We start from the raw sequence: 12,445 nt of genomic DNA, 5'->3' as shown, positions 1-12,445 counted from the left end.
GCCACTCAGTGTCCGTTTCTGCAGCTCACTAGGCACTCAGAAACCTTTCTGAGAACTTGTGCTTAAGATTCCATTCTCTGGAACTATTCCTGGGTGCCAAAATCTTATTATGCATTGTTGTCCAGAGACACAGAGGCCATGAATATATATCTCTGCATTTCAAAGAGTTGGCACACACCATTATGCAAGGTGCTGACTCCAAAATCTGCAGGCATCTGTAAGGTGGCAGGGCAGCCTGGAGTTCCAAGGAGTAACCGCTGCTTCATTTCCAGACTTATGAAGTATATCTCCTGAAGAATTCCCTCTTGCTTCTTGTGTATGGTCCAGGTTTTAGTCTCTCCAAGCCTTCCACTCATAGAAGAGTCCCATTTACATTGTGGAGAACAATATGCTTTACTCACTGACCACGGTTCACAGTTATTTTCATCCCAAAGCACCGTCATAGAAAAATCCACAAGAATGTTTGCCCGTGCATCCGCACTGCAGCCCGGATGAGTTGACTCATACAGTTTTTCAGGACTTGTGGTTTATATGACATATTTTTCACATAATGTCTTCTACATAATTGCTATCTACATCCTATGAAGTCATATTGTCATGTCCCTTTTATACATGAGAAGTCTACATTAAGAGAGATGAGGTGATGTGCTCAATGCTGAGCAACCATCATTTTGCTGGCTGGCCCAGGAGTAAAACTCAAGCCTTCTGATCTAAGACTACTGACTCCATCAAATCTTTAAAATTTCAGTGGAGAGTGCCCTGAATATTGGAATTACAACTATGCCTGAACCACTTACATTCAAAGTATCCAGAGTAGCACTGCCTTTTCTGATGTATAATTTGTAAGGTGTCGGGGTGGGGATGGGGGATGTGAGCGTTTTTGTACAGTTTTCTAGATTGTTCTTCCACTTGCATTCTATTTCATTTCCATTACCTTCGATAGTTAACACAACTTAAGGGACACTGGGATCGATCATACAGCTCTAGAAGGAGCAAGACGAATTGCATTGATCTCCCATCACGTGGGAGCCACCTGTGAATCAGTCAGAAGAAGGGGTTTGGACATTCCTTCTACTCACAAGGCTGACAGATTTTACTCCTTACGTTAGATAATGCTGTCACCTTTTATGAAGGCCTGAATGGAATCTGATGCCTCAGAGTCAGCACTGTTTTGCGACTGAAGCTACAAGGAAGGGTTTCGTTTTTAAATGAGAAGCCCATGGATCAGATGGTATACTTGATCTTGGTTGACCTCTGTTTCATTGATGACTCTTGGCTGATGACAACAAAACTGTGTGCTTCAATGGATGCGTCGATAAAAGTACAACAGGAAACAACAGGGACAGAGAGAAGCTGATGGTTAAAATAAAAAAGACAATGCAGTGGCCCTTTGAATATTTTACCTTGACCTACTAATTCATATTGTATTGATGCTATTTTTTCCACAAAGCCTTTCTTCGTGCATAGAATAAAAGCACCAGGAAAGTTTAATAGCCCTCCTTGATGACTCAAAAGCATTTTCTGTATATTTCTTAAAGCAATTCGGTAGAACATGTTCAGTCCAACTTGTTGAATCTAGTGAGCCTCTGATTTGTGCCTAGCACTATGTGAGGAACTTAAGGAAGACGAGATTAGGATGTAGTCATTCCCAGTGAACTAACAAGGCATAGATTTCATTCATCAGCATGTGTTCATGGTGGTCTTTCATCCATCAAGCAGTGTTCCAGGCAACAGGGTTCTCAGAGAGGAGACAGGGAGAAGAAACTTTTTTTTTTAAATTTTTTTATTGATTATTTAAAGCATTACATAGCTCATGATATATCATCTTTCATACATTAGACTCAAATTGTGTTTTGAACTCCCATTTTCACCCCAAATATAGATTGCAGAATCACATCTGTTACATATTCACATTTTTACATAATGCCATATTAGTGTCTGTTGTATTCTGCTACCTTTCCTATCCCCTACTATCCCCCTCCCCTCCCCTCCCCTCCCATCTTCCCTCTCTACCTCCCCTGCTGTTATTCAATTCTCTCCCTTTTTTTTCCCTCCCCCTTGCCCCTCATAGCCTCTTATAATTTTATGTATCCTTGAAGGTCTCCTAGCATTTCCATATGCTTTCCCTTCTCTCTCCGTTTCTCTCCCCCCATTCGTCTTTGTTTACTGTAGTCTTTTCCACATGCTCTTCCTTCCTGTTCTGTTCTTAGTTGAGGGAGAAGAAACTTAAAGTGTTTTCTCCTTTTTGAGTCTTGGTGTGCTTAGAACCTAGTTGGGACTAAGAGTGAAATGAAGCTTTACGCATAGGAATGTGGAAGAGGAAAATTAGAAAGTCATTTGACATTGATCCATAAGTGCACCTAGGCTTGAAGGAGATCAAGGTGTACTGGTGCATATGGAAAGGGGGTGGCAAGGGATTCCCAAAGTAGAAATAGATGGGTTGGTGGGATTTATGCAGAGAGTTGGAAGAAGAATGAGGGAAAACGAACACAGCAGAGAAATGCCCATGAGTGTGGCATATGTGGAAAGGACAACAGCAAACTGGACATGAAAGAAAGACCCATTGGTGACATCACAGGAACGAATTTCATGAGATGCTGGAGGTTACAGTGAACTGGGAAACAGAGCAGAAGGCCCAAGGGATTCTGTTGTCTCTTCACTTATGGAGTGAATGGTCTCGGTTGGGCCACTCAGGTGCTTTGTGCCCTGGCTTAACTGTTGTCGCGTGAACATCTGTTGATCTCTCGTGCATGTTATAAAATCCTCGAGAGATGATGCCTGAAGAAATATATATATTTTTTCCTTATTTTTTTAGTTTATTTTATCTTTTTTGTTATACATGACAGTAGAATATATTTTGACATATCATACATACATTGAGCATAAATTCCCCTATTTGTGTTTTACATAATGTGGAGTTACACTGGTCATGTATTCAAATATGAACATAGAAAAGTTATGGTCAAATATTCTTCCTGATATACAGATACTAACTCATAATAAGCAGGTGGGGAGGGAAGAATAGAAGTTTATTGAATTAGACAAAGGGAAATAAAACAATGGAGAAAGGATAATAGGAAAGAAAGTAGAATGAAGAAATATATTTTATTTATTTTTTTTTAACTTCCAATTAATTTTTAATTCATCATAATCGATAGGTGATTAATAATGGAAATAGTTCCCTAAGGCCTTTCTAGTGTATTCCTGCTTATTTCAGTATTAGCATTTTCTACTACGTGAGAGTTTTTGAGGGTTTATTTTTCTTGTTTATTTTCTGTTTCTGTCCAAGTGCCATACAAGCTCCTTGTAAGCAGGGACTATACCTCTCTTTTTCACTGCTGTATTCCAAGCATCCAGAAGAGTGTCTGGCCCTCACAGATGCTCAGTGAATATTTGCTGAGGGAAATATTTGCTGCATAAGCAAAACAAGACATTTGAACCTCTTAACAGGTCCCATATTTTGACATACTGTCTTATAACATCTATTTGAAAATCCATAAACAGCCCAAGCAAATAAATAAAACACTGACCTTCTCCAAGATCTTTCCTCTTCTGTTCCGCATGCTGCTATGAAGAGAAATGCATTTGTGTGTGTCCCTGTCTCATTCAATCTGGAAGAAATATATTTTAAACAGTAAATTCCAAACCCAAACCTCTGCCTTCCATTTTTTATCACACCACCATGGTGAACAAAAATTTCCTCAATCTACAGCAGGTTTTTTTCTTTTGTGTCAACTCCAGGCAGAAGGTCACCATGTGGCAGGACAGAGGGTGCTGATTAATTGATATGAGGGTGACGTTTGCCTCATCGTTGAGGGGACTAGGCTGGTCATTCCTGCAAGTGGTGGATCTTGGCAGGAATGCTGGGATGTATGGGATCATGGCTTCTGTGAAAGAGGTTCCTGATCTCTGACATCATAAGAGACAGGTGATAAAACTGTTCACGAAGACCAAAGGGGTACTGTTGAAGTAGACCTGGACCTGGAGTGAAACCTGAGATGAGATTTTGGGGTTCACACTATAATAAACATCTGACCTTATGCAAGCAATTTCCTGTCTTAGGGTCCCTGATCCCTCACCTCCTAAATTGAACTAAAATGGCACCTGTTCCACCTGCTTGTAGAGAGGGTTAGATCATATGCACAACACATGAGGGGATCCTGTAAATGCTAAAGTGATAGGACAAGTTATTTTTATTTTTCTTCTTATTAAAATAATCCTGGGTTATTTGGCCAGCTACTATGTTAGCGTGCCCTGTCATCATGTGAAAAAAAACCCGTCATATTTCAGAGATCTAGCTGTGCTCTAGCACACTATCAGCTCAGCAGTGAGGCTGGTTTCTGAAGGTCTTTGTCTAAAAAATAAATCAGAATTTTAACTTAGAAGATCACAGAATCAATAAGCTGTTAAAAAATAAGGTTCAGATCTGCAGTCAGGCATAAGTGAAAATTACCTCAGTGGTTTTTTCACTCTACTTTGTCACTGACTTTACATATCCAAGATACATGTTGTCATGTTAGCGGCTGTTGCACATTCATGTGTGTTGTAAAAACTTTAAGATATGTAGTGTGAATAAATGTGTTTTGAACAGTAAAATTGAAGCCAAGATCCCTTTCTTCCATTTTTTTCATTACACCACCATGGTAAAAACAAACAAAACAAAACAAAAAAAAAACATGCTCCTCAATCTGTGACAGGGTTTGTTTTCTAGCTGGCTGTGGGCAGAAGCACAGAGCCCAATAGAGTTTTCAGAATAATCCAGGTACAAAAGTGTTTCCACTCAGCTTTGCAACCTAAAGCTAGTCTGAGGTATTCTTTGCCTGGGGGAGTTTATTGTTCTCTCAGTACAAGAATTCAATCCCTGTCAGGCTTTCGCTGTTCCTCTGAAGGAAACACAGAAGCGCGCACGTGTGCACACACACATGGGTCTTTTCACTCTCTCTCTGGGTCTTGATGTCATGCCTTTGTCATTATGTCTAAAGTTACATAAAATTCCTCACCCAGGTGGTTGAGGACAAAAGGGGTTGGAAGAAAACAAGGGTTTTGTGGAGATCTTTAGAGAGGGCCCTCACGAGACTGAATTTCCTCAACTGTGCCTGAGAGATGGATGTTGGGTCATTTCTTCACATCTGCTCAGGGAAGCAAGAGGACCTTCAAAGAGACCTCAACCTGGAGAATCAAATCTTTTGCACCTCCAAGAGGGATTTAGCTGTGCTTTGTCTTGGGGCTGGGAGCAAGGGGAGGAGTGCATCTGCCCCTCCCCCACCAGCTGGAGCTCCTAGTATCCCCCATTGAGACGTCATCAGCAGCCACTGTTTGGTCTACTTCTTGTTTCCCTGGGAGACACGACGGGCCTCTCCAATAGCCTCAGGGTGAAGCCAGAGAGTCCTTTCCCTTGGCCAGCCCTCGCCTCAGGAAGGTACCCCTTCCCTTAGCTCCCAAGGGCCCAATTTCCCCCCAGACTCTCTAGAGAAAAGAGAGCAAACAAAGACGGCCTCATGAATGAAGCTGGAGAGGGCACCTCCACAGAGATGGCCGCTTCAATCTCTCCCGAAGCCACACAGGAACAGCTCATATCACTGGGAAGCGGAGACCCTCCAGGGGCCCTAGTCACCGGCACCCTCAGCGGGGACCCGATCACTAAGGCCGCTGTGGCAGGGGGCACCAAGGGAAAGGCTCCCAAGAAGGTCATCGCCAAGAGGGTGCGAGGCTCAGTCAAGTGGTTTAATGTGAAGAATGGGTATGGCTTCATCAGCAGGCATGATACTCAGGAAGACGTGTTTGTTCACCAAACTGCTATCACTCGGAACAATCCTCACAAGTATCAACGCAGCGTGGGCGATGGAGAGACGGTTGAGTTCGATGTAGTGCAAGGTGAGCGGGGCACCGAGGCCGCTAACGTTACTGGACCCGCAGGTGCTCCAGTGGAGGGCAGCCGCTATGCGGCTAACCGTCCGCGCTTCCGCCCAGGCTGCTACATTAATCACCGTGAGCCACCACTGGGAAGATCCTGGGATGCCAAGGACCATCTGGATGAAGGCGAGGACAGCTACGCGGGCTTCACCGCATGCTTCACAGTAGCCCAGGCCCCGCGGCGCTACCTTCCCAGTCGACCTCAAGATCAATCATTGTGGCGCTTCCCGCCCTTCCGCAGGCCGCAGGTCCTGGCCCTCGGTCCATCGCTCCTCCCTCATCCCCACGGCCCGTGGGCCTCTCACCTGGCCTGGTCAGTACCAGCCTCAAAGCCTGAGGTCACACCGAGGAGGGGGCTGGGCCCCAGCTACTTGCTGAGTCGACCCAGGGGCAGAGGAATGCCTCAGGGGCCAGGAACCTCACCGGTCATCTCTGAGGACCTGGAGGCAGAAAATAAGGAAAGCAGGCGCAAAGCAGGTGGCCCTCAGCAGAGGCCACCACCACGCTACGGATCCCGGCGTCCCAACAACCCGATCCGTCATCCCCAGAAGGCACACGGCACTGAGGGCCAAGACCTTCAGGAGGAAGAGGGTAAGAACCCTGGGATGGGCCCAGCTGAAACTCCTGTTTGTGCTATTGTGGATAAGAAGAGCAGCGTTGCTGAGGAGGAGGACCCTGACGTCCCAGATGCCTCCTCCGCAGCCCAGGGCGAGTAGCGGCTTGGATCTCTCTCCAGGGACTACCTGGCCTGTGCTGCAGGTGAAGTCCCTTTGAGGAGATGATGATGCCCTTTGGTGTGACCTAGTCTCCAAAGGGCAGTTAGAAAAATAGACATTCAATATTGGACTCGCCATGAGAAAAAATACATGACCCTTTACCCAAGATTTGAGGAGTAACCTACAAGATCTGTGTATTTCTAAATACGATCTTAGCATCTGCCTCCAAAGTTTCAGTATACATGCTAGCACCCAACTCTGAACATAAAATTTCTGATGACCAGGACCACAGTTAGTATTCTGAATTCCCTGTTGAATTAGTTGAACTCTTTAGAAAATGGCTTTCATTTTAAATTGAAAAGCATGAAAATAATTATAAAACATTGAAGACTATCTGGCAAGTGGTCAATTTCTCAATAAATCATTTCATCCTGCTTTCAACTGTTATCAATGTTGTCTGATTTTTCTTAAAGCAGGCCACCTCATTATTACATAACTGTATGGAGAAGACTGTGATTTGTAATTTCCTTTTGGTTCTCTTGCAGAAACAATTTTAGCAAAAACAAAAAAAAAATTAAAAAAAAAAACCCAAAACAAAAAACTAACAGGGGCTGGGGTTTTGTGGCTCAGCGGTAGAAAGTTAGTTAGCCTAGCAAGGGCGAGGCCTTGGGTTTAGCACCACATAAAAATAAATTAAGTAATGAATGATATTGTATCTAACCACAACTAAAAATAAATATAAAAAACCCTGAAAGAACAGGTTTACCATTATTAAATCATGAATTTTAAATTAATTTGGCATAGCTATTGAATTCCTCTGGATATTTTAAAATATTAGCACAGTGCAGGGAAAAGAAATCACTTGATCACTTATCATCATCATTTTCCTGCTCCTCCCATGCCCCACGATTTGAGCACTAAGTGTGAAACAAAACAGCTCTGTGATTAAAGGCAGTCCCAAGTACCCATACTTACTACTTTCAGACCACTATTAGAAAAAGAAAAGAAGGCAAGTGAACAAAACAACAGTACATGTCAAAAATGGGCCCTCAGGAAACAGAAAATACTGACTTTTATTTTTCCTTTTAAGTGATTTTATCTCATACCATTTCAGTATCAAAAGTGGTCACAGCAGCAGTCATAACTTTTATTGTGCCTAACATGCAGACCTGAAGAAAAACATCTAGTCCGGAGTTTCCATCTCTGCTTCCTGGTGGGGGGTTCATCCAGCTGGCTTTTTTAGTACCCTTGAGAGGCTGAGCGGGTGAAGGTCAGAGCACCTTCAGAGGTAATAGAGACCTTCCAACTGGGAAATGGCACACCATTCCTGGCTTTCATTTGGACATGTGGTGGTGCTGGTGGGCAGCAGGCAGGGCCCAGGTTTGACATGGGGTAGGGGAAGGCTGTTAGTAAGTTTGAAAACAACAACAACAAAACTATAAATTTTTATTTTTCAGGTGAATGACTTTGGAATATCAGTAGAAAAATCAAAATAGGTTTGTTGTTTAGATGTTGAGGCAGTTTCCCACCACATTGCATTTTGGAGACTGAGAGTACAAACTGTGAGATTACTCATTCAACAAATATCTGACCACTTCCTTGTGCCAGGATCTATGAAAGTCACTGGTGGGGGTGGTTGCATCATGCTGAAGAAGACGACCCCTTCTCCCAAAGGTGTCTGCAGTTGAGCAGAAAGTGAGAGAAAACAGGAAGTGGTTGCTCAACGTTATGAGTATACTAGCAGAATTATCGGGGAACATGAAAGTTAATGCAGGCAACCCAAATATTGGCAGAGTTGTTCCACAATAAAGAAATCACCTTGGACAAAAGCTTAGCTACTCAGATACCTGAATTTAAATTTACATCTAGTAATCATCACAAAATATTCAGGATTTTATACAACATCCCAGACCGAGCTCAGACTTTCCGTTTCACAAGTGACCATTCTGGGCACCTTGGGCTGGCTCCTTGAGCAGTATTTTACTGGACCTCTTGCTTGTTAATGGAAGGATTTTCCCCTTTGTTGCTCTTCTCAGTTTGCCACAGGCCCCAACCCCTATCCTAGGAAGTGACCTATTATCTCAATTAAGGGTCAAGTTGTTGTTGCCAACTGTGGAATAGAGCCAACTAACTTTAAAAACACAGAGGTGGACCCCACGGTTTGGTCAAATAACAATACAGTGGGAAGAGCACAACTGCAACCCCTGTTGAAATCCATCTCAAGAATTCTTCCAAATTTTCTTACCAACAATAGTGTCCCTGAAAACCTAAAGCTAGAAAGGGAGTTTAAAATGATGGAACTTTTGGTAGAATGCTTTAGCCCTTATCATTCTCCTATATGTGGGATCCCATAGGGCCTCCATAAATTGAGGTTAGTTTAGCATCTTCATATAATCATTAATGCAATGGTTCCTCTAAACTCTGTGGTTCCAAATCCATATGCTCCCCCAACGCAGATCCCTGAGGCAGCTGCTTATCATAATGTCCTGAACTTAACGAATGCATTTTTTTTTCTGCATTCTTCTGCATCCAAGGAACCAGCCACTATTTACCTATGGGATTTATATCTCTAAGGGTAGACAGGTAGCTTGGACAGTCCTTCCCCGAGGGATTCATCGAGAGCCCTCATCTGTTGGGAATATTGGTACAGGACCTCACGGGTTGTTAAACAGTGTTTAAACAAGTAAAACTGTATTATTTCAATATGTAGATGGCCTTCTCTTATGTAGAACTTCAAAAATTTTATCCTTGAAGGGACTGGCTCTCTTCCCAATTTCCTGGCTAACGAGGGATATAAAGTATCCTAAAAGAAGGCTCAAATGTGCCTACCCCAGGTTACCTACTTGGGAATAATAGTGGAATGTGAAACTCAAAATTGTGGCCCAGAAAATATTCAACCCATACACTCATGTCCCTTTCGTCAGACAGTCAAACTCAGCACTTTTCAGGGAACTGGCTACTGTAGAATTTGGATCCCTGGATATGCTGAAAGTGTATGACCCTATTATGAATGCTTTTAGGAAGCACGGGGACTTTCACAGGCCAATTATTAACTAGATTCCAGTGGCAAGAAAAGACCTTCAATACATTACAAATATAACTTACCAGGCACCTGCTTTGAGTCTACCTGCTCAGGAAATATTTCAATTATATGCAACAGAAAATAAGGGAGTGGTGCTGAAAATAGTTACTCAATTGTTGGGGGGCACTCCTCAGACTGTACATTACCTATGTAAAGATTTGCACAAAGTCACCAAGGGCTGGCCTTGAATGTACTAGAGCTGTGATTGCACAGGGACTCAGTCTCTGAGGCACACAAACTTACTCTGGGAGGGTGTCTGACTGTACTTACCTCCCACAACATAGCAAAAATCCCAATTTCTATAAGTAGTATTTGGTTAATAGATAGCCATATACACAAACATCAGGACCTTTTGTTGGAAGGAACTGAAATTTCCTTAAAGACTTCTCAGATTCTCAATCCAACTTCTTTCTTATCCGAGGAAAGGGGGGGAAAAAGAAAACCTCTCCACTCTTGTGAGAATATTTTATTGGAAATTTATGCTGCCAGATGTTATTTATCTGATCATGATATAGATAAGCCTGATCTTCCCTGTACACCAATGGGAATGCATTAGTGATTGATGGATACTCAGTGGTAACAGATTTTTAGGTTCTTGAATAAGAAACACTTTTCACCAATACCAGCACCACCTGGTGAAACTAGTTTTCCCACTTTATGTTTCTATATCCATACCTTGTTGCTCTGAAAAGAAATACCTAAGAAAATCACCTTACAGATGGAAACCTTTTATGTTGGTCTTTGTTCCAGAGTTTAAGTTTATGTTCACTTGGCCCCATCTCTCTGGTCTATGGTAAGGCAGAACAGAATGGCAGATGGTTTGTGGTGGATCAAATTTGAAACCACAGTGCATAGTGAGAGAAAGATTATGGCGCCTACTGAAAGGTAAACCCTTCTGGGACATGCTCCTCATGGTCCACTTCCTCCAACTATATCCCAAATACTGAAGCCTTCATTACCTCCAAATGGCACCACCATTTTAGGACAAAATCTTCAGAACTTTAGCATTTTGGGGGGTGGATTCCTGGCTCAAACTATAAAATTACACCCATGGATTCCAAAATCTTATCACACCTCACAGCATGCAATACTTTCAGTCCATTTCCAAGAGTTACCATAGTTTTAAGAGGTCCAATATTGCTCAGAATTCCAAAGCAAAGTCTCCTCTGAGGATGAAGGCAAAATTTATCTGAGAGTATCTGTAAAAACAAACCAAGAAACAAACAAATTACATCCTTATCACTCACAATTATACAAGGTAAACATTACTTTTCTAAAAGGGAGAAATAGATTACCAGAGAAGGATGGGACTAAAGCAAGCCTGAAGTCTGCCATAGTAAACATTAAATCCTGTAGCTTCATTTCTTCTACTTGGTGTGCATGTTGGAATGATGTAAGCTCCAACGGACATGAAAAGCCCCATGCTTTGGCCTTGCTGGCTGTAGCCCATGTGACCTGTCTCTTGGACTGTCTGTTCGTGCTTCCTGCATCTTCCCTTGACAGACACATTTCAGGTTTCTTCCACATTTAACTACCTGAGGGGTCTAGACTGAAGCTTTGGATTCATTCTCATAGCTTCATACACAGTCGCCTTAGGGGCTGTCCTCAGGAAATCCAACTCTATCACATACTGCCTAACTTATCCTTTGAAATCTTGGTGGAACTCTCCGTGACATCACAACTCTTGTGTTCTTCTTGCTTACCCAACCAGCCAAGTCTGTAGCTGGTTTGGGCAGCAGCTGATCTCTTCTATTGGATCATAGCTGCTTGAATGGGTGAGCATGGGAAAGAGAATGCTGGGTATCCAGTCCCCTAGGCAGTTTTGTGTAAGCAGGGTGCCTTGAGGTTCTGGAATCTTGTTATAATCCATCCATTTACCAGCAAAAGTCACAAAGTCATTCTTGTGTGTGTGTGTGTGTACGGGCACATGTGTGTGTCTGCGTAAAATCCCATTGTGCAGCCACATCAATGTTTATAGCAACTGAATTCACATTAGTTAAGCTATACAACCATATGTTTTTGAGAATTCTCTATACAGGTTAAAGTAATGGCCATGGTGATTTTTATGCCCATCAACAGTCTGCAAGGGATTCCTGTTTTACACCTTCTCAAAGCAATTCTAACAGGAGTAAGATGATATCTCATTATTGTTTTAATTGCATTTCATGATGATTAATGATTTTTAAAAAATATTTCTTATTTTTAGGTGGACACAATATCTTTTTTTAAAATGTGGTGCTAAGAATCGAACCCAGTGCCTCACACATGCTAGGTGAGCGTGCTACCACTTGAGCCACATCCCCAGCCCGATGATTAATTATTTTTTAAAATATTTTTTAGTTGTCAATGTACTTTTATTTTGTTTAATTAGATGTGGTGCTGAGAATCGAACCCAGTGCCTCTCATATGCTAGGCAAGCGCTCTGCCACTGAGCCATAACCCCGCCCCCCCAATTAGTGATGTGAGTTTGTTTCCAATGTACTTGTCAACTTTTATCACTTCTTTTGAGGAAAAAAATGTATTTAATTCTGTTATTTACTTTTAAATCAGTCTTTAAAAATATTTTTGTTAGTATTTTGTATTTAAACATGCTAGTGGACTTCATTTTGACATATTCATACATGCATGGAATATACTTTTCTCCATTTCAGTTTCCAGGACTTCCTCTTTCCCTTCTTTCATCCCTACCCCTGATCATGCCTTCTTCTACTACTTTAATTTATATTGTTTCAGT

At 42.2% G+C, this 12,445-nt stretch overlaps 1 protein-coding gene across 1 annotated transcript; it reads left to right on the top strand.

The window, feature by feature from the left end:
- Positions 1 to 5,498: 5,498 nt before the first annotated feature.
- Positions 5,499 to 6,629, top strand: LOC308639455 (Y-box-binding protein 3-like; the record flags this gene model as incomplete). The annotated part of the gene is made up of 1 exon (XM_081277700.1): positions 5,499 to 6,629. One exon carries the CDS (start codon positions 5,499 to 5,501, stop codon positions 6,627 to 6,629), a length of 1,131 nt encoding a protein of 376 aa, XP_081133826.1.
- Positions 6,630 to 12,445: the final 5,816 nt, after the last annotated feature.

Source organism: Spermophilus citellus (assembly GCF_964194105.1).
Source record: "Spermophilus citellus genome assembly, chromosome: X".
Classification (NCBI taxonomy): Eukaryota; Metazoa; Chordata; class Mammalia; order Rodentia; family Sciuridae; genus Spermophilus; species Spermophilus citellus.
Note: the sequence above shows the minus strand (reverse complement) of the source record. Positions and strands in the feature narration are given on the sequence as shown.